At 43.0% G+C, this 23,621-nt stretch overlaps 1 protein-coding gene across 2 annotated transcripts in view; it reads left to right on the forward strand.

Annotated features, from left to right (window-relative positions):
• Positions 1-22,636, forward strand: part of LOC137522833 (histone-lysine N-methyltransferase KMT5C-like) — a 67,749-nt gene extending 45,113 nt beyond the window's left edge. For both annotated transcript variants that reach the window (XM_068242960.1, XM_068242961.1), the window contains 4 exons: positions 1,896-1,915; positions 3,236-3,372; positions 16,478-16,641; positions 20,394-22,636. In XM_068242960.1, coding sequence (XP_068099061.1) covers positions 1,896-1,915; positions 3,236-3,372; positions 16,478-16,641; positions 20,394-21,922 — 1,850 coding nt within the window. In that variant the 3' untranslated portion in view covers positions 21,923-22,636. The remainder of the gene's footprint in view (positions 1-1,895; positions 1,916-3,235; positions 3,373-16,477; positions 16,642-20,393) is intronic.
• Positions 22,637-23,621: the final 985 nt, after the last annotated feature.

Consider the following 23,621-nt stretch of genomic DNA (forward strand, 5'->3'; position numbering starts at 1 on the left):
TGTGAAAATCTGATTAACCACAATTCAGTAATTGTTAGCCCAATCACAGAACTCGGACGTATTGGACCAATCGGAGAATGCAGATATTTTTTTTTTTTTTTTTTTGTTCCCTCAAAATTACCACGGTCGTTTTAGACCTATCTCAAGCTTCTGTTTTTCCGTTTTTGTTTTTTTTTGTTTTTTTCTATTTTTTCTCCTAATTTCCAAATTTTTATTTTTGTCATGTTTTGCATTCTCAGAAAAATCACAAAATAAAATACTCCTTGGAAATCCGAAAAACAGAAATGGTCATTGACGGAAATCATTATTTTCCCGCTGAATGTGAAATAATCATCTCTGACCATTCCTACTGATGAGTTAGAGACTTGGCCTTGCAATTTCATCTGCACTTCACAAGCGTGATGATAATACATCTCTGGTAACTAGGATTTAGTGTGGTATGTGGTGAGGTAGTAAGGCCTCTAGCAATATGTTGTTGGAATGTATGGAAGGCACATAGCAGCACCGTGGCATTTGTTTTGAGTGTTTTATGATAAAGCTGTACTTATTGCACTGCTGTTTAGATGTTGGGCTTATTTGAGCCTCGTACACAATCTAGATAGTCTTCAGCTAAGACAGCCGTGGCCTCTTAGTCGAGAGTATAGTTTGTGCAGCTGCCCTCTGATGATTAGCAATGGATAGTCTTCAGCTGAGACAGTGGTGTCATCTTGGTCAAATATTTTGTGTGTATGTGTGTGGCTGCCCTCTGAAGTTTCGCAATCAGTGCAGCTGGATTTTCCATACTTCCTTTGCCTGCCAGAACCAGTTTGCTCGTGCGTGCCATCATACCTTAAAGTGGATCCGAGATGAACTTTTACTCATTGCATAATTGTGTTCCTTACATACAGTTTATAGGGCATTCCTTAAGCCAAATACTTGTTTTGTTTTAATACCCTAATTTCCTAAACTAAACAAGTCACGCCCACAGCTTCTCCAGAGTGCCTTGGCGCTTGCAAGGGATTGTGGGATTTCAGTCTGGGCAGGTGAAAAAGGTGTTACTAGCTATAGATTTCAGAGACAGAGTTTTCACAATCTGAGAGCTGCAGTCCAGATACAGATCAGTTGCCTGTGTAATGGAGGAGATAGGAGTGGAGTTTTTACAGAATATGCAGATATGCAGATTAGCATGCCTAGATACAGATAAGCTTGCCTGTGTGTGTAATTGTGTAATAGTGACAAGCAGAAAACATGTCTGCTGCCATTGTATCACAGGAAAAATATAATAATATACTGTTGAAGCTGTTTGCAGATAGATTTGCTGTGTAAACTATCTAAACTTTAAATAAGATATATAGACAAGTTACTTGTTCTAGTTAGTTTTTCATCTCAGATCCGCTTTAAGTGGTAGATATTTCTCGGGTATAGGCAAGCAGTATATCTGTACTGTGCTTGTTCACTGCAGTGTTGCTGTAATGGTTAGTAAGCAGTTAAGAACGACGCTGATGTAATGTAGCGTTTGTGAGATTTTTAGAAAACGGGAGTTGTTGGCTATTATATGGTTGGCTATTATTTAAAAAAAAAAAAAAAAAAAATTCCATGAAGTTTTACATAAGAATATAAATTAGTTTATGTTCAATATGTATGATTTTTTTTTTTTTTTTTTTTTTCCCAAGGTCTTTTTTTTTCACTGCACTCTTAACTTTAATCACTAAATCGCTTGTGAAGAAAATGTAACTTGAAAGAAGTACTCTTTGTATACTCTGGAACTTTATGGAGCGCTTATATAAAAATATCCTTCCCAAGATGTCTGTGGTGCCTGGTTTGTGCTGTGATATTTATTGTAATTTTATGGAAATATTAATTTTTTCCCCTTATTTGTATTTTCTTTTTCATGGCTTTCTTTTCCCTGGACTTAGACTGTCGGCCCAACTGCAAGGTAACTAAACCATCATTTTATTTATTTTTTTTGAATGGAGCTTATTGGCACAAAGCAATTGCTAAGATTGGCTATGTTTTTAGTATGCCATATATGTGCTTTACATAAGAACATGCGTATTTGGGCTGTGAGAAAGTGGCATGTTCTCTCCCGTATCTCTCTACCGTATTATGAGGCTGGGGATTAGTCTGTTGAAGATGTTGTCACTTTCAGTCTTGTCTCTTGATACATGATTCTGGGATCCCTTAGATCACAGGTGTCGATCTTAAGTCTTGAGGGCCACATCCATGCCAGTGTTTAGGATGGCCTAAATCCATGCCAGTGTTTAGGATGGCCTGAGACATCTGTTCTACTTGATGGACTACACATTTCCTAATTCAGTCCTATCAATTTAATTTGAGCTGTGCCAAAAAAATGAGGACCTCAGCCTTAGAGGACTGGAGTTTGACATCCTTGCCTTAGATGTTGGGCAATTAAATGACCAGAGAATCTTGAGAGAGAAAACTGTTCCGTCATGGGAGGCATTCTAGGGTGCCTCTGAGTTCCAGATAGGCCTGGTTCACACAGGCTTCTGCTCAGCGTCTCATTCAACATCAGCGTTTAGCAGCTAAGCGTTTAATGTCTCTTGAAGGATTTTAATGTCTTTCAGTGTGTAGCATTTGAAAGCGTTGCATTTTTTGGGGGCTTTTGGTGGCCTTTTCCAGGAAAGGGCTGGGATTGTTTCTGCAAGAAGGGGCAATACTTTGGTTTTCAGTCGCTTTTGCTGACATTCAAACGCCAGCAGCAACAAACTTCTAGAAGATGCATGTTGCTTTTGATACGAGCACGTACTCAACGCTCCCATTCATTTGCATAGGTTGGCACTCAATCCCTAAAAACATTGCTTTTGCCCGTCGCCCAAAACTCTTTTTAACGCCCGCAAAGTGTCCTTGTAAACCAGCCCTTGAAGCCTTCGTGCACCCTCTTGGCTTTGTAAGTGATGGTGATTTGGGGGCTAAACCATTACCTGTTTTATCATTATGGACTTTTTTTTTATTAATTACTTTTGGTACGGGTTGAATGATAGTTGATATCGATTGCTAATTGGTGCTTTTTGCAGTCTCATTTCCCCTTTCTTCCAGCACACCAGCTGAGTGTGCTCCCCTCTCCCTTCCTTGGTGTTGGGTGGGCCTTTAATAAACAAGAGGGCTTGATTAACAAATTGCCACACACCTAGAACTACTTGCAGTAAAATAATTTGAACTGTTTTTTTTCTTGTATTCTGATTTATATTTAGCATACTTAATCATACAGCTTGCAAGTAATTTATTTTGCTGTTAGTTTGTGCCTACAGAAGGAAACACGGCTTGCGTTAAAGTTCTCAGGGACATTAAACCAGATGAAGAAATAACTTGCTTCTATGGAGACAGTTTTTTCGGAGAGAAGAATGAGTACTGTGAGTGCTGCACTTGTGAGAGGTGAGTGGGAGGAAAAGAAACAGAATATGTTGTGATTTTTATTTATTTATTTATTTTTTTCCTGTAACCGTTCAGGATAAGCAAATCGCATCCACACACACACACACCTCTTTCCTGCTCTACTTACTGTCAGTGCTTTGCCAACCTCACAGTTGCCTATCCATTTGGAGGTGACAACCTAGTATATCGTGGCATCCAGCTAGTGAGCCCCTCTCCCAGCAGTTTCAGAATGTTGAACAGTGTTCAGTACCAGGGCTGTGGAGTCGGTCCAAAACTCCACCGACTCCGACTCCTCAGTTTAGGATTCCACCGACTCCGACTCCTGCATATTACAATTTTGTTGATTAAAAGTATGTAACCTGAAATTCGTCTCTTAACTGCCAACGCTTAGGAATTTTACAAGACAACTGAAGTGAGAAGGATATGTAGACTACTATATTTATTCCCTTTAGACTAAAACTAGTCCTTGGTAAGAGTACTTGTAAAAGGTACAAGCCGGAACAAAACATCTATCAGGCCCTAGGCAATGTAAGTGTGGGTACATGTAAGAATGATGTGCAGGTACTCTGCAGGGGAATGAGGAGATTGTAAACAGACAACACCTCTGTGTTCAATGTGCACAGCATTCTCAGTGGATTCCCTGCAGCTCTGTGGGGAGTGCATATGTAGAGTATAGTACTACTGTGTAACAAAGTAAACCTGAGACTGATGAAATTAAAGTTTTATACATACCTGGGGCTTCCTCCAGCCGCCTTCAGGATAATCCATCCCTCGTTGTCCTCCTCCACCACCTGGATCTTCTGCTATGAGTCCAGGTACTTGAGCCAGTCGGGCGTAGTGCGCATGCACACACTCCACCGCCAGGAGCGTACTACACCTGTGCAGCACTATTGCGCAGGTGCAGAATGTTGCTGGCTTTGGGAGCGGCATGCGGCCGGACAGCGTTGACTGGCTGAATTACCAGGACTCATAGCAGAAGATCCGGGTGGTGGAGGACAGCGAGGGACTGATTAGCCTGAAGGGGGCTGGAGGAAGCCCCAGGTATGTATAAAACTTTACTTTTCATCCGTCTCAGGTACCCTTTAATTTGCAGTCACTAAACCAAATTTTAACAACATATCAAATTATTTGATTTCATCAGCAAAGGGAGTGCATACATTTGCATAAATCAGCATCAATGCAGAATTATTTCCATCTCATTGACCATCTCTTAGTGACACGGCTACAAATCAGGCTTTATTCTTACAGCATAGATGTTATTTAGTATATATAAGAGATTCCTGTGTACACATCATATATACAGTCACAATCAGATATGTATATCTGACCTTAAAAATACGGGGACTGCTTTATTGAAGCAGCACAAGTAACTAATTTTGATTGGTTTATTTCATTTTTGTGGACTAAGCACAGCTATTACTGTATATATACATTATTTTTAATGACTATTATCTGAGAAATAGAACATTTTATCATATTTTCTATTTTAATTACAGTTACAAATTCATTAAGAGTCGGAGTGGGTGCATTCTTTCCCGACTCAGACTCCAGGCACCCAAAATTGCCCGACTCCACGACTGACTCCACAGCCCTGTTCAGTACTAACAATACTCCTAAGTTCCTCAGTTGTTTTTGGCATGCCTACAGGAGATGCAAAAGCATTTTTTTTCTATAAGGGTCTGCCTTAATTATCCTTTGAATATATTCACTCAGTTTACCCTTCTACTACATATATTTGGTTTAATAGGATGAAAAATATTGGATCATCAATGGCCACCTTGAAGCGAAATCAGGTAAAATGAGGGCAGGAGCTTTTATGGGAAAAAAAAGGGGCAGCACCGTAGACTCCTATTATAAGAGCCGCAAATTGCAGCACAGAATGGAAATTTGGGTGCATGGCAACTGCTGTTATCCAACACATCAAAGCACTGAAATTTGCTGGGAATTAGGTACCAGAACCTTCTTTGTCGCACACAGCGGCATTGTGTGTGTGTGGGGGGTGCCTTTGGTTTAGGCACCACTGGGGGGGGGGGGGGGGGTTTAGGGTTAGGCATCGGTAGAGGGAGTGTTCCATGTAAAAGTAGGGTTGGGTTTAGCCATAGTAAACTATCTGTAAACCTTACTGATATTCTACTAGTGAAAATTCCCTGCACCTTTTTTACAGGTGTCTTTAACCACTTAAGCCCAACTGGACGAGATTTCTCGTCCAGTTGGGCTGCGCGCACTCCCGCGGGTCGCGCGCGCTCCCGCGGTCCCCCCCGTGCGCGCCCCCCGCTGCTGGCCGCTAGCCCACCGATCAGTGAAAGGGATTATAAATCCCTTTCGCTGATCGGACCCCCCCCCGGAGGAAAGCCGACAGCGTCTCTTCGGACGCTGCGGCTTTTCTGAGCTCTGGTCTCCTTTCTTCTGCCTGGGAGCGAGATCGATCGCTCCCAGGACTTTTTGATTCTGGCCATCTTGTGGCCAAATAGCAAATTACACCTAAAAAAAAAAGTTTTAAAGATAAACATATAAATATATTAAAAAAAAACCCTGTTTACCTCCCACACCAAAAAATACCCACATACAAGTTTAAATAAATAAAAAAAAAATTACAATAATAAAAAAAAAAAAGTTACCTAAGGGTCTGAACTTTTTAAATATGCATGTCAAAGGAGTATATCAATATGATTTAATAAATTATGGGCTTCTAAACAGTGATGGACGCAAAATGGAAAAAATGCACCTTTAGTTCCAAATAAAATATTGTCGCCATACATTGTGATAGGGACATAATTTTAACGGTGAAATACCCGGGGCATATGGGCAAATACAATACGTGAGTTTTAATTATGGAGGCATGTATTATTTTAAAACTATAATGGCTGAAAACTGAGAAATAATAATTTTTTTCCATTTTTTTTCTTATTCTTCCTGTTAAAATGCATTTACAGTAAAGTGGCTCTTAGCAAAATATACCACCCACAGAAAGCCTAATTGGTGGCGGAAAAAACAAGGTATAGATCAATTAATTGTGATGAGTAGTGATAAAGTTATTGGCAAATGAATGGGGGGTGAAAGTTGCTCGGATGTAAAAAAATTTCAACCCTTCGGGCTTAAGTGGTTAATTCATGTATGCCTCTAAAGTACTGGTAATTGGTACTGCCCCACATAGCCGCAACCAACCTTTAACCAGCAGCTTAACCTAACCTATTTTGGTTCCTGGACGTAGAAACTATGTCCAGGAACCATGCGCGCTCCCGCGGCCAATCGCGTGCACGCGCGCTCCCGGCCCGCGGTTCGTTAGCCAGGCAATCAGTGTACCGGGCTATGGTGCCCGATCACTGATTCCTCTCCCCTGCTGAAAAAGCGACAGCTTCTCTTGGAAGCTTCGCTTTTTCTGGCTGTAACATACCCCATACGTCGCTCTAAGCGTGTATTACGCTTAGTGACGTCATGTAAACAAACTCATGGCAGCCATCTTGTGGCCAAAAAGTAAAACTACAACTAAAAGTGAAAAAATTAAATTCAAACACACATTTACATTATAAATCACATGTTTACATCCCACCCTCCCAAAACTACCCAAATAAAATGTTTAATATAAAAAAAAAAAATTACAATAAAAAAAATGTAAATATTTACATAAGGGTCTAAACTTTTTAAATATCAATGTAAAGATGAAATACTTCACTTTTTTTTTTTTTTTTTTTTTTTTTTTTTAAACTTGTAAATAGTGATAGATGCAAAACGGAAAAAATGCACCTTTATTTCCAAATAAAATATTGTCGCCATACATTGTGATAGGGACATAATTTTTAACGGTGTAATAACCGGGACATATGGGCAAATACAATACGTGAGTTTTAATTATGGAGGCATGTATTATTTTAAAACTATAATGGCTGAAAACTGAGAAATAATAATCTTTTTCCGTTTTTTTCCTTATTCTTCCTGTTAAAATACATTTACAGTAAAGTGGCTCTTAGCAAAATGTACCCCCCAAAGAAAGCCTAATTGGTGGCGGAAAAAACAAGATATAGATCAGTTCATTGTGATAAGTAGTGATAAAGTTATAGGCTAATGAATGGGAGGTGAACATTTCTCAAGTGAAAACGACGGAACGCGAATGGGTTAACCAGGGTTTCTCTGCGTCTTTTCTTGGCATGTAAGGACAAGGATGCTACTTGTTGCCAGCTAACTTCCTCCCTGGCAAATCGCTGAGTCTCAAATATTGACAAAGAAAATAGTCTGGAAAGCCTCTGGTCCACATCCAAAGCCAGAGAGAGAGTTTCCAAGAGTTCAGCATTGGACATGTGCTCAGGACTTTTTGGAACTTAGACCAAGGTCTTGATTTTAGAGGGCAACCATATTTAACCACTTGCCGACCGCCCACAGCCCATGGGCGGCGGCAAAGTGGACGCCTTAAGGACCGCAATACGCCTGACGGCGGCGGGTCCTTAAGGCGTGTCCGGGGAGCGATCGCGTCATCTATGACGCGCGCTCCCCGCGGCGAAAGGTCCCGCCCACCTTGCCCGATACCCCGCCGGCCAATTAGCAGCGCCGGCGGGGTTTAAAAATACGATCTGGCCAATAGTATTGTATAATACACTTTGTTTACGTAACAAAGTGTATTATACAGGCTGCCTCCTCCTCCTCTGCACGCATCTTCGCACGGATCTCGGAGGAGGAGGCAGCCCTGTTAGAGCAAGCACAGAACAGGTTTTTTACACCCACAGACCCCCCGATCGCCCACCCCAGCCTTCAGAACCCCCCCTGACCACCCCAGCAGACCCAAGTTTGCACCCAAGCACCCCCTAATAAACCTATCAATCACCCCCTGCCACTATCTGCCGACGCTATTATTTAGATTAGGTCCCTAACTGCCCCCTAGGGTCCCTTGATCACCCCCCCCTACCCTCAGATCCCCCCAGACCCCCCCCCCCAGCCCCCCACCCCTGTATACTGTATACTGTACTGCATCTGCCTCACCCACTGACCACCTGTCTATCACCTGTCTGTCACTTGTCTATCACCCCTTGTCACCACCACCCATCAGAGCAGACCCTAAACTGTCCCTTGGGGGCACCTGATCACCCACCCAGACCCCCAGATTGTCCTCAGACCCCCCCCTGATAACCTCCCCAGTGCATTGTTTACATCTATTCTCCCCTGTAATCACTCACTGACCTCCCATCGGTCACCCCCTGTGTCTGCCACCCATCAGATCAGGACCCAATCTGCCCCGTGCGGGCACCTAATCAACCCCCCTCACCCTCAGATCGCCCTCAGACCCCCCCCCCCCCCCCCAATCACCTTCCCAGTGCATTGTATTTGATTGTGCTGTCATATTGTGCTGTCATTGTATTTGATTGTCCCGTAATTGTATTTGATTGTCCCGTGATTGGCCTGTGATTGTCCCGTGATTGTCCCGTGATTGTCCCGTGATTGTCCCGTGATTGTCCCGTGATTGGCCTGTGATTGTCCCGTGATTGTCCCGTGATTGTCCCGTGATTGGCCTGTGATTGGCCTGTGATTGTCCCGTGATTGGCCTGTGATTGTCCCGTGATTGGCCTGTGATTGTCCCGTGATTGGCCTGTGATTGTCCCGTGATTGTCCCGTGATTGTCCCGTGATTGGCCCGTGATTGTCCCGTGATTGGCCCGTGATTGTCCCGTGATTGGCCCGTGATTGTCCCGTGATTGGCCTGTGATTGCCCCGTGATTGGCCTGTGATTGTCCCGTGATTGGCCTGTGATTGTCCCGTGATTGGCCTGTGATTGTCCCGTGATTGGCCTGTGATTGGCTTTGATTGTCCCGTGATTGGCCTGTGATTGTTTCTGATTGCTTCTGATTCCCTACTCGCCACCACCCCCCTGTCACTATCCTAGTGATCTAAAAACAGTGATCAGTGGGAACTGTCACTTTTTTAGTATCACTAGTGTTAGCAGTTAGGCCAGTTAGCTAGGCCCCTTTGTTAGTGTCAGTTAGTGCTCAGCCCACTGCACCACAGTCACTAATTAGCGTCATCACTGTCGCTAATCAACATTGTTACTATATAGTATCTGTAAGTGATCATTACTGATCGCAGTCAGATCTATTAGGGTCACTAGGATCCACTAAAAAACGCAGTGTTTGCCCGATCAGGTCTGATCGCTCGCCTGCACTTGCGTTCAGCCCACCCCACCGCAGTGACAGAATTTTTTTTTCTGATCACTGCAAAAACCACTGTACACTAGCTGTGCACTGTAAACATCAGTTTTGATTTTTTTTTTAATCAAAACTCAGTGATCACAGCTTTCTACCGCTCAAATACTCCCTTTCGCTAAGTAGGTGCTCTTTTTTCTGGGTAGTCTCAGAGGAATACCCCCTAAATTTAGCAGTCCACCATGGCAAAAAAGGGGTATTCCGATGATGAGGTTCTCAGGTACATGGCCCAGTCGGATGAGGACGATTGGGACGAACCATTCGACGAATCATCTGGGTCAGAGTTTGTACCTGAATTGAGCAGTGGCTCACTGACCGATAGTGATGACGAGGTTGAGGTCCCGGCTAGAGCCAGCCGTACCACACCCCATGTCGTTGGACCGCAGGTGGCGCAGGATCAGCCTCAAGGGCAGCAGAGTGGTGCTCGTGCTGGTCTGAGATTTCATGGTGGGGCAGGCAGCACAGCATCTCCTGGACCTAGAACCAGTACTTCCGTACACCCTGGTGAAGTGGCGAGCACCAGCGTGGAAGTTGAAACTGGTTCGGTGGCACGTGTAGTAACACCCCAGTCGCAGCCATCAAGTAGACGGGCCCGTACTACCCCTAGTTTACCAGAGGTGCTGGCAAATCCAAATTGGCAATCCCCTGATACCGCCGCACCCGTACTGCCCCCTTTCACCGCCCAGTCTGGAGTCCAGGTGATGACAGATAATCTAGGATCGCCCCTAGACTTTTTTTATCTGTTCATCACCCAGGATCTCTTAGACCTAGTCGTGGCAGAGACCAACCGTAAAGCCACACAATTTCTAACCGCCAATCCGAATGTCTTCCTTGCCCAGCCATTTCGGTGGAAACCAGTCCAAGTTTCCGAACTTAAAATTTTTTTGGGCCTTCTCTTAAACATGGGTCAAATCAAACAAAATGTGTTGCGGTCTTATTGGTCTACAGACCCATCACAACATGTTCCCTTGTACTCTGCTGCCATGTCCAGGACACGATTTGAGAACATCCTGCGCTTCCTGCACTTCAATGATGATGAAACCTGTCATGAAAGTGACCACCCTGCTTTTGACCGGCTCCACAAAATGCGGCCCTTCATAGACCACCTGTCATCAAAATTTGCAGATGCTTATACCCCTGAACAGCAAATCTGCATAGATGAGTCCCTCATACGTTTTACCGGGCGCCTTGGCATCAAACAGTACATCCCAAGCAAGCGCGCCCGGTATGGGGTGAAACTGTATAAGCTCTGTGAAAGGGCCACAGGCTATACATCTTATTTTAGAGTCTATGAGGGAAAAGACTCCAAATTGGAGCCGGTCGGATGCCCTGACTACCTGGGGAGCAGTGGAAAGGTTGTGTGGGACTTGGCGTCACCCTTGTTCCAGAAGGGGTACCATCTTTATGTGGACAATTACTACTCAAGTGTGGCCCTCTATCAGCACTTAAAGTTAGAAGGAATCCGATGCTGTGGCACCGTGCGGCATAGTCGCCGGGGCTTCCCCCAACGGCTCATTACCACCAAACTTCAACGGGGGCAGAGGGCCGCATTGAGTGCTGACAACCTGCTCGCGGTGAAATGGAAGGACAAGAGGGACGTTTACTTTCTGTCCACCATTCACGCAGACACGACAGTCCAAATTCAACGGCGAACTGAGGTCATTGAAAAACCCCTTGTCGTCCACGAGTATAATACCAACATGGGAGGGGTGGACTTCAATGACCAGAGGTTAGCGCCCTATTTACTTTCCCGCAAAACAAGGCGCTGGTATAAAAAAGTGTCCTTTTTATTTAATTCAATTGGCAGTTTACAACAGCTTTGTTCTCTACAGTAAGGCTGGGAGAACTGGATCGTTTCTACAATTTCAGAGACAGATCACTATGGAACTCCTGTATCCAGGAGGTGCCCGGGCCCAACCCCAAGATGCAACTAGCAGGCTGCATGGAAGGCATTACGCCTATCCGATTCCAAGTACCCCAGGTCACCGAATCCGAAGAAAACGCTGTCGTGTCTGCAGCAGGGCTGGAACAAGGCGTGACACCACTGTTTATTGTCCCCGCTGCCCTGACCAGCCTGGACTATGCCTAGGGGAGTGTTTTGAGAGGTACCATGAGCAGGTACACTATTAGAGAGTAGGGAACTACAGACACCGCGGTAGGCACACAAGGGTCTCTCAGTGCTATTTCACACTGCTGCGATGCGTTAGGGCAAAATGCCTAGCGAAAGTCACACTTTGCGGTCCCCCCCTACGCCGGAAGTGCTTGACTTAACACTAGTGCATGCCTACGTTACTGCGTGGCTTCTGTGGCAATTTCGATCGGCCCGGAAGTCATGTTAGTCTATGGCGACGCAGTTCATTACTAGGCCGAATGCTACTCTTGTGGTATTCCCTGAAGGTCTGTTTTGGATGATACGGTGCGGCGGGCTCGACCCACCGGATATGTCAATATGCAGTGTGAAACCAAACATCTGGTTTTGAGAGAGCGTAATACACAGGGCTGCCAGAAACCTCTCCTTTCACTTGGGACAAAATGCGTAATGTACTTCGCCACAACTCTGTGCGATTTGCACTTTGCACATTGTCCCATGGGGGAGGAGAGGTTTGTCCTCGGGAGGTAAGTTAAAAAAAACAAAAAAAAACAAAAAACAGGTAAGCAAAGAAGCTAATGTTTAGTTTGCAATGTTAAGGTTTTTATTAAAAAAGTTCAGTTTATTAATGTTAATGAAGTAATTGCTTTGCTGCTTGCCTGTTTTTTGTTTTTTTTTTTGTATTTTTTTTCCTTTTTCCATCCAATAACCTTCCAGGTGGACCGAGCGAACGACTAACCAGCTGCAGCACTGATGGTGCATCCTGACAGAACATTGCGCGTCTGTCAGCTTACACATAAGTCGGTGCATGCAGCGCTGCAGGACGAGATTTCTCCTCCGCAGTCAAAAAGATACGTTTGCCGAGGCATATGGGCCGAGGAGTGGTGTTGGGGATTCATATGCTTTGGCAAACACTTTGTATCAAAAAAGAACTCTGGCAATGATTTGTTCATCCACATCGATCGGTGTGAATGGATAAATCAGGTTTGCCAGGGCATACGAGCTGGTGGGTTTGGATTTTTGGGGCGGCAGCTCCTATGTCCTGGCAGACGCCTTCTCCTCTTTGTATTGTTTTGTCTTTTGTCTTCTCTCTTTTTTCTATCCAGACCGACCAATCAGCTGCAGCACTGATGGTGCATCCTGACAGAACAATGCGCGTCTGTCAGCTTACACATAAGTCGGTGCATGCAGCGCTGCAGGACGAGATTTCTCCTCCGCAGTCAAAAAGATACGTTTGCCGAGGCATATGGGCCGAGGAGTGGTGTTGGGGATTCATATGCTTTGGCAAACACTTTGTATCAAAAAAGAACTCTGGCAATGATTTGTTCATCCACATCGATCGGTGTGAATGGATAAATCAGGTTTGCCAGGGCATACGAGCTGGTGGGTTTGGATTTTTGGGGCGGCAGCTCCTATGTCCTGGCAGACGCCTTCCTCTTTTTTTTTTTTTTTTTTTTTCTCCAAAATTTTTTGGCAGATATTTTTTCATCCACATTGATTGATTGTTTGACGTTAATTTTTCCTTTCAGCCCACAGTGCATTACCCTTATGCCCAATATAAGGAGTATAGCAGAAACTCCTAATACTGGCCATACATGTAATGATTGCAGAGACCCTAAAATGCCAGGACAGACCCCACGAATGATGCCATTTTGGAAAGAGGACACCCAAAAGTATTCCGTGAGGTGCATGGTGAGTTCATAGAATGTTTTATTTTTTGTCACAAGTTAGCAGAAATTGTGGTTTTGTGGTTTTTTTTTGTTTTTTCACAAAATGTCATTTTCCGCTAACTTGTGACAAAAAATAACATTTTCTATGAACTCACCATGGCCCTCATGGAATACCTTAGCGTGTATTCTTTCCAAAATGGGGTCATTTGTGGGGTTTGTTAACTGTCCTGGCAAGTGGACGGGGTGCTAAATTTTGAGCACCCCTGTAAAGCCTAAAGGTACTCATTGGACTCTGGGCCCCTTAGCGCAGTTAGGGTGCAAAAAAGTGCCACACATGTGGTATCGCCGTACTCGGGAGAAGTAGTACAATGTGTTTTGTGGTGTATTTTTACACATACCCATGCTGGGTGGGAGAAATACCTCTGTAAATGACAATCTTTTGATTTTTTTACACACAATTGTCCATTTACAGAGTTATTTCTCCCACCCAGCATGGGTATGTGTAAAAATACACCCCAAAACACATTGTACTACTTCTCCCGAGTACGGTGATACCACATGTGTGGCACTTTTTTGCACCCTAACTGCGCTAAAGGGCCCAAAGTCCAATGAGTACCTTTAGGATTTCACAGGTCATTTTGCGGAATTTGATTTCCAGACTACTCCTCACGGTTTAGGGCCCCTAAAATGCCAGGGCAGTATAGGAACCCCACAAATGACCCCATTTTAGAAAGAAGACACCCCAAGGTATTCCGTTAGGAGTATGGTAAGTTCATAGAAGATTTTATTTTTTGTCAAAAGTTAGCGGAAAATTGATTTTTATTGTTTTTTTCACAAAGTGTCATTTTCCACTAACTTGTGACAAAAAATAAAATCTTCTATGAACTCGCCATACACCTAACGGAATACCTTGGGGTGTCTTCTTTCTAAAATGGGGTCATTTGTGGGGTTCCTATACTGCCCTGGCATTTTAGGGGCCCTAAACCGTGAGGAGTAGTCTGGAAATCAAATTCCGCAAAATGACCTGTGAAATCCTAAAGGTACTCATTGGACTTTGGGCCCTTTAGCGCAGTTAGGGTGCAAAAAAGTGCCACACATGTGGTATCGCCGTACTCGGGAGAAGTAGTACAATGTGTTTTGTGGTGTATTTTTACACATACCCATGCTGGGTGGGAGAAATACCTCTGTAAATGACACTCTTTTGATTTTTTTACACACAATTGTCCATTTACAGAGTTATTTCTCCCACCCAGCATGGGTATGTGTAAAAATACACCCCAAAACACATTTTACTACTTCTCCCGAGTACGGCAATACCACATGTGTGGCACTTTTTTGCACCCTAACTGCGCTAAAGGGCCCAAAGTCCAATGAGTACCTTTAGGATTTCACAGGTCATTTTGCGGAATTTGATTTCCAGACTACTCCTCACGGTTTAGGGCCCCTAAAATGCCAGGGCAGTATAGGAACCCCACAAATGACCCCATTTTAGAAAGAAGACACCCCAAGGTATTCCGTTAGGTGTATGGCGAGTTCATAGAAGATTTTATTTTTTGTCACAAGTTTGTGGAAAATGACACTTTGTGAAAAAAACAATAAAAATCAATTTTCTGCTAATTTTTGACAAAAAATAAAATCTTCTATGAACTTACCATACTCCTAACGGAATACCTTGGGGTGTCTTCTTTCTAAAATGGGGTCATTTGTGGGGTTCCTATACTGCCCTGGCATTTTAGGAGCCCTAAACCGTGAGGAGTAGTCTGGAAATCAAATTCCGCAAAATGACCTGTGAAATCCTAAAGGTACTCATTGGACTTTGGGCCCTTTAGCGCAGTTAGGGTGCAAAAAAGTGCCACACATGTGGTACCGCCGTACTCGGGAGAAGTAGTACAATGTGTTTTGGGGTGTATTTTTACACATACCCATGCTGGGTGGGAGAAATAACTCTGTAAATGGACAATTGTGTGTAAAAAAATCAAAAGATTGTCATTTACAGAGGTATTTCTCCCACCCAGCATGGGTATGTGTAAAAATACACCCCAAAACACATTATAGTACTTCTACTGAGTATGGCAATACCACATGTGTGGCACTTTTTTGCACCCTAACTGCGCTAAGGGGTCCAAAGTCCAATGAGCACCTTTAGGCTTTACAGGGGTGCTTACAATTTAGCACCCCCCAAAATGTCAGGACAGTAAACACACCCCACAAATGACCCCATTTTGGAAAGTAGACACTTCAAGGTATTCAGAGAGGGGTATGGTGAGTCCGTGGCAGATTTCATTTTTTTTTTGTCGCAAGTTAGCAGAAATGGAAACTTTTTTTTTTTTTTTTTTTTTGTCATTAAGTGTCATTTTCCGCTTACTTGTGACAAAAAATAATATCTTCTATGAACTCACTATGCCTCTCAGTGAATACTTTGGGATGTCTTCTTTCCAAAATGGGGTCATTTGGGGGGTATTTATACTATCCTGGAATTCTAGCCCCTCATGAAACATGACAGGGGGTCAGAAAAGTCATAGATGCTTGAAAATGGGAAAATTCACTTTTTGCACCATAGTTTGTAAACGCTATAACTTTTACCCAAACCAATAAATATACACTGAATGGGTTTTTTTTATCAAAAACATGTTTGTGCACATTTTTCGCGCTGCATGTATACAGAAATTTTACTTTATTTGAAAACTGTCAGCACAGAAAGTTAAAAAAATCATTTTTTTGCCAAAATTCATGTCTTTTTTGATGAATATAATAAAAAGTAAAAATCGCAGGAGCAATCAAATAGCACCAAAAGAAAGCTTTATTAGTGACAAGAAAAGGAGCCAAAATTCATTTAGGTGGTAGGTTGTATGAGCGAGCAATAAACCGTGAAAGCTGCAGTGGTCTGAATGGAAAAAAAGTGCCTGGTCCTTAAGGTTTAGAAAGACTGTGGTCCTCAAGTGGTTAAGTAGGAGTGTGTATGTCTCGAACATTAAAAATATAAAAAAAGAGCAAGAATTTTATATAACAAACACATTACAGGGCATTGTCAGCCATTGGTAGGTGCGCATTACTATATGTGTGGCCAAGGATGTCTCGCCACCCATTTGATAAAATGAAATTCATTGGCATCTTGTCTGCATGCTGTACACCTCATGGTATAATTCCATACATTTCTTTTAGAAAAGGGGAGGGAGCCTTCAGATTGCGACAGAAAGAGCCCCATGAATCTACCTCATCAGAGAAATACCAGCTCCGAGAAACAGACGGACGCCTGAAAAGGTTGCAGAATCGTAGTGAAAAACAAACCCAGCATGGCACTGCTCGGAAAAGGAAACGCATCTCAAGTAAGTCTTGTGTGTCCTTCCCAATCACCAGATACCTGGTTGTGTGACAGAAGTGTCTCTTCAGTATCACATATTCAATGTTACAGAGAAATACCACAGGTGGCATAATGTGCTGTGAATCTTTGTGGGTTAGGTGCAGATAACAGCCTTCCTGCTTACGGGAGCATAGCCACCTCACCTCATTTACATGCTGTTCTTCATGGCACAGTGTCTGTGCAGATATATTGTCACCGGGGAGATCTCCCCTCCCTTTTTGTTCTTGGTGATGTTACTACACCGGGCAGGAGGAGGGCTTGTGAGCTCAAAAAATGCTTGGATTGATCTTGAAGACTCCATTCCCTATACCTCCATTAGGGCATGCTCGTTAGCCTTATAATAGCATCTCAGTGATCACGGATCCCAAAGGGCACAATGTGCAACAGAAAGGTTTGAAAGAACAAGCGACACCCATGCTAACCTAGAAATAAAAAAAAACGCATATATAAGTAGATAAATACTAGTTCTACTTACATAATAGATGTTTTGTGCTATCCACGTAATGATTCCTGTGAATTTTATAAAGGAAAAGCAGACAATCCTATTCTAGGCAGAGGCCATCTTGCCAAGCTAATGCTGACATCATATCCTCCCTGACTCTTGTTTTCCCCCCTCCCTTCTCTTGCTCATTGTGTATTCATTAGCTGCCCTCCTCCCAGAGTCTTCAGACACTCCCAATGCGGTGTATACTAACAAATGTCGTTTTTTTTTTTTTTTGTTTTTTTTTTTTTATTTACACATCCAATCACTGAGTCACCTCAGCCTTGCTTGTAAACACAAGTAATCAGAGGGTGATTCTGATAAGAAGCTAGGCAGGGAAATAAATTGAAGAGGAAAAATCTATTATAGATAAAAAGAACTCCCAGCATTCAACTCTTTGGCACTGTTTGGCACTAGGGCCAGTGCTCCTAAGATATGTGATAACTGCAAACCATAACAGCAGAACATTTTGCAAGTCTTGAATGCAGGATTAGCATCTTTATCACTTAATACACTCAGACCAGTTGCTGTTGAAATTTGATTTTCATGGTGGCAACACCGCTTTAAAGGTCAATAACAGAGGAATATGGACGCTGAAACTTTTTTTTTTTTTGCTTTTAAAGAGACATTGAAGCGAAAAAAAAAATGATATTATTTGTATGTGTAGCACAGCTAAGAAATAAAACATTAAGATCAGATACATCAGTGTAATTGTTTCCAGTACAGGAAGAGTTGAGAAACTCCAGTTATCTCTATGCAAACAAGCCATTAAGCTCTCCGACTAAGTTAGTCGTGGAGAGGGCTGTTATCTGACTTTTATTATCTCAACTGTTCCTGGACTATTTACTTTTCCTCTGCTAGAGGAGAGGTCATTATTTCACAGACTGCTCTGAAAGACTCAATTTTGAATGCTGAGTGTTGTGTAATCTGCACATATTATAGAATGATGCAATGTTAGAAAAAACACTATATACCTGAAAATAAAAGTATGAGAATATTTTCTTTGCTGCTAATCTTCTAGTAATTATTCATAGTACACAACCAATTCACTATATCATATTTTTTTTTTCCGCTTCAGTGTCTCTTTAAACAATACCATTTGCCTGGCTATCTTGCAGATACTTTGTCATAGACTCTGAAAAATCAGATCAGACGTTTGACTGGATTTGTGGCATGCTTGTTTAAGGCCTGTGATTCAGACACTACCCTTTGTAGTAAACTCCAAGGGACCAGGAAAAGTAGTTTACTATATCAGAAATTGTCATTCTCAAGAAAGCGAGCACAGACGGTGTCTAAGCTAAATCAAAGTGCACAGTGCTTAATATTCAGGGATTTGCTTGCAATACTCACGCAACAATTTGCACAGAACGCATAGGTCTCGCCATTTAAAGGGATACTGTAGGGGGGTCGGGGGAAAATGAGTTGAACTTACCCAGGGCTTCTAATGGTCCCCCGCAGACATCCTGTACCCACGGAGCCACTCACCGATGCTCCGGCCCCGCCTCCGGTTCACTTCTGGAATTTCAGACTTTAAAGTCTGAAAACCACTGCGCCTGCGCAGCTGCATCCTCGCTACCGCTGATGTCACCAGGAGAGTATTGCACAAGCCCAGTATGGTCTTTGGTCTGCGCAGTATGCTCCTGGTGCCATCAGTGGGAGCGAGGACACGGCAATGCAGGCGCAGTGGTTTTCTGACTTTAAAGTCAGAAATTCCAGAAGTGAACCAGCGGCAGGGCCGGAGCATTGGGGAGTGGCTGCGCGGGCACAGGATGTCTGTGGGGGGGCCATTAAAAGCCCCGGGTAACTTCAACTCATTTTCCTCCAACCCCCCTACAGTATCCCTTTAATGCAGGTACAGTATTGATAGTGTGCTCCTCTGTGCACATTTCTGTACAGCCTGGATGATACTGTATCATTACAGCCATGCACAAGCAAGTCACAGATGACAGGCAATTCCTTCAGTAATCACACATCAGCTTACACAGGAAGCATAGGTCTCACCGGCTGGTGCTTTTGAGGCTCAGAGTAGTGTGCAGAAAGCGAGCAGGCTATAAATGGTTTCCAGCCCATCCACTGACTATGGCTCATGGGTCTCTAACGTATAACGTATGCAACCGCCCACTTTCCACTATAGCCAGATACAGAATGCCAAAAAAACAGGTTTACTATAACAGTAAAAGTTTTTTATTATATTGGGGTTTACTATACCAGGCGTCCCTCCCATCAGGGATGAGCTTTGAATTGAATCCGAATTGATTTAGAGTATCTTCCTACACGAAATCATTCGGATTTGAAATGTTAATTAAAGCACCCGAGGGGGCAGATGAGGGAGGGATAACTTACCCATGCTGCCGTCTGCTTTTATGAGCTTCAATTGCATCCCACATCGCGTCCCGTGACTACTACGCTTCCTCCTTGGTAGTCACTTGACGCGACTTGGAAAGTGACGTGGGGCGCAATTGAAGCTCATTAAAGCAGATGACAGCATGGGTAAGTTCACCCTCCCTCATCTGCCCCCTTAAGGTGCTCTAATTAACGTTTCAAATTTGAGTGATCTAGAGTAGGAAGCCACTCAAAATCAATTCGGATTCAATTCGAAGCTCATCCCTAACTCCCATATACTTGCTGTATAGCGATGCTTGGCCAGGACCTGGACATTTCGTTTACTATACCCGAATGTTTGCTAGATCACATTTTACTATAACAACATTTTGCTGTACTTCATTAAAAGAAAATCTAATCTTTTGCCCAGCAACCTGCAATGTTATCAGTTAGCCTCGGTGAAGTGCAATGGTAGCCATACACACATTTCCATCCAATGTTCCAAAACGATCGATTCTTTACAGAAAGGAGTCTACTCCTACCGCAATCTATTCACAAGGATTAGATTCCTACCACACTAAGCACATCAATTTTTTTTTCTAATAGATTCTAGCAGGGAATCTAGTAATTGATCAAACTGCAGTATTGCATTGTTCGATGCAATGCAACACTATGACCCATCTACTGTCCAGTGCTCCTGCCCACCCCCAATCGACCTAGATTTTCCATCCTGTCTAATTGATATGCAATTTTAAGTTTCAAGCCATTGTTATGGTAGTCATGTCATTAGTAGTCACAGAAAAGATTAAATGGTCCTAAAACATTACTACAATTTTTGTAATAAAGTAAATACGTTTTTACTCACGTGTTTTTTTTTGTTTTTGTTTTTTTTTTTTTGTTTTTTTATTTTACAGATTCAAAATATAGGTTATTGCCAAGCCCCAAAAAGCGCCATGAAACCTGCAAGAAAAGAACCTCTCTGCCAGATTTCAGGTCTTGTTCTGGAGTTCGTCACTCTACAGCTAATGGGCTGCAGTTGCCAGTGAGTTCTGTTTTGCCCCAAGGGACCATTATAAGAGATGTTCGCATCACCCTGCACAACTCTATCAGATGTAGACAACGCTCATCGGGGTCAGGAGCACCCGGAGAAGGGCCTTGCTGCAAACTGGGAAAAGAACCTGTGGTTAGGCTTCGGCGTCACACCTTAAGTCCTGATAAGCTACATTTGTGTTTGGGCTCGGATAGTGTTCCAAACAGTTCATCTCAAGTATCTCTACAAGTTGAAATGGACACTCTGGAGAAAGGTGCCAAAGATCATTCTCAGAATTGTGCACTTTTTCTTGACCATACAATGGAGGACAGTTTGGTTTGTGAAAACCTGCCACCCGATAACAGCCCATCTTCTAGTCTGATGGAGCCAGATGTCCCAGCTAGCGATGAAAGCCTGAAGGAACTTTGGGAAAATGGCGTACTTGATTTTATTCCCTGCTCTGATTCTCCGAGCACAAATGAAACTGATACCTCCATGGTACAACCAGAACCTGATGATCTTGCTTCTCTCTTAGACTCTACTAGACTGCATCAAAACGTGGTGTCACAAATCGAGGAGGCTGAAGATTTTCCACCAGCTGGATCTGTACCTGAAAACACTGTGAATCTTAATGATTTGGGCTTCAATAATTTTAGTTCAAGTCCTTTATCACCCAAACAACATGGCTTAACTCATTATGTTTTGGTCAACTTGAGCAAATCAAGGGTCTCTGGCCCTGAGAATTCAAGCGCACAGAGTTCTGTTCAGTCACGTGCCAGAAAAGGTCAAAGCGGCAATCGAAAGCCCTTTACCGAAATGGTGCATGATCAGAGGGTCCCAAAAAACGTTACTAATATCATGGGTGCAAAGAGCACCTTAACGAAGTCAGCAGCTGAAACTGTGAAACGGAGGACAAGGAAACCTACAAGAAAAGCTTCCGCTTTAAAATCCAGACCTGTACTTCTTGAAGATCCAAAAGCCGTAGAAAGCAAGAATGTTTCTCCTGAAAACAGACTGACGACTCATGTGGGCTTTAATGGGCACATAAAAGGTACAGAGAAACGCATAAGCAGCAGGCCTCAAAGGCGTCACTCTACTCCTTACAAACTGCTCAGCATTGAAATGCAGTTGGATCCTAAGTTATCTCTGAAGCCATACGTAGAACTCAGCTTAAACAACGAACTTAAAAGGAGAAACTCATTGGAAGCACAAACATACCCTGTGCCACTGATGGAAGGAACAGCTAATGACGCCGTGCTTAGCACCCCAGAATCGCCCCTTTTAAAAACTGGCACCAAGAAAAAAAGTGTGACCTTCAATCCTTTTACACCTTCCAAAAGACTGCGTCTCGTGGTGACAAATGGGTCTATAGATCTGGACGTTGCATCCTCAGCTAGTGAGGAGTCCAACTGAAAAATACCCAAGACCTCCATGAGAAGAGAAAATGCCATTCCTTTTTTATTTTATTTTTTGGGGGTTTTTTGGTCGATGATTCCAAAGCTTTGTGGAAGAAACTGTGTGGGATTGACATCTTTGCGGGGTCAGATGTTTTGATTGTGGGTGCTATTTGGTTTTACTTTTTTAACTTTATATCAGCATCCTCTCCTAAGTCACTCGATAACACACCAGTTTGCCTTAGTCTTTAAAGCAGGTTGACATGGTTTTATGTAACATATATCTACTCTATTTAAAAAAAAAAAGAGCAGAAAAAAGAAAAAAAAACAAATGCACTCATCCATCTTATCCAGATTTGATTTGCCTCTAACATGCACTCCCATAATCATGTTACCCTCAGTTGTTAATATCTATGGTGCTATGTCCATTATCTAAAAGGTATTACCTTTTTAAGATCTGAGACTTGTTTTTGGCCGCTGAGTTTATTCTTTGTTTTTTTTTTTGTTTTGTTTTTTTCTATAATGGCAGAGTTTCTGTATTGTTTGATGCATCTTTGTTGTACAAAAATGTACCGAAATACACAAGAGACTGGCTGTACTAAATATGGTACTGGTGGGATTAAAATCATTCTCAAAGCTTAAGCTGTGTCACTGATACAAAACCAAGCCTTAAGCATGCTATAAGTTTGTATTTTTCTTTTTATACCTAGGAAATAAAATTGATGAATTGTAAGGTCTGGTTCAACTACCCTGAATTTCTTTTTGATCCTTTGAATAGTTGAAAAGAGAAGTGAGCATTACAGGGCTTTCAATTCATACCAGGGTTTCGTTCTAGCTATGTAGGTGCCTGAAATTTAGACTTCACATAATTTTATACAATTATTGTACAGCGTTCTCCCCAGGACTTTTTTTTTTCCAGCTGGGTGGGGTGCAATGGGAGAATGCAGGGCTTGTGCAACACTGCTTAAAGAATAGGAGGAGGATGAGGTGGGGAGCCAATGACAGCAGCTAAAAGAGACTAGGAATAACACTGAATCTTTATTCGAAACAATGTTCTTGTGTTAGACATGTGTTACCATTACCATGCTTACACCCTCTAGAAGTGTATGATGATGACCTGCTAAAACTAATTCAGCTGTGTCAGCTAACAGAGGTCACATGTCTGGTCCGGTTGCATTGAGAATTCTATTGCACACCACTGCAGACCTAATCTTTGTAGAGTGTTAAGGGTCAGTTCATGTGGGTGACTGCTGGCAGCTCATTTTGCCATTGTCAGATGTTTTTCTGGCCCCAAGCAGAAAAGCGTTTAGCATGGTTTCCTGCCGGTTTGTCATTGCGTTTTGAACACCTGGGGGGGGTTGATACAGAACCGCTAATGCAGCCGACACTAGAAGCTGTGTCTCAGAAAATTCTGTGGCAGTTGCGCAATCGATAGTAAACGCATTGAGGTTAATGCCATTCATCTCCATGCGGGACACGGTGGTTCCTGACGGTAAACGCTATGCACAGCCGCTGGCAGCTATGCATCTGAACTGACCCTAAGGCCCCATTCACACTGGGGATCACGAAACGCTAGCAAAATCACTAGCTGTTTGCAGAAGTGTTTTGTTTTTTACTGCACATTTCTGCGATTAGTGATCGCAATTCAGTTGTCTTTTTTTACATTTGAACTTCAGTTTCTCCAAAATCGCAGAAGTGCGCTGCATTTTCCACGCATC

Source organism: Hyperolius riggenbachi, chromosome 6 (genome assembly GCF_040937935.1).
Source record: "Hyperolius riggenbachi isolate aHypRig1 chromosome 6, aHypRig1.pri, whole genome shotgun sequence".
Lineage (NCBI taxonomy): Eukaryota > Metazoa > Chordata > Amphibia > Anura > Hyperoliidae > Hyperolius > Hyperolius riggenbachi.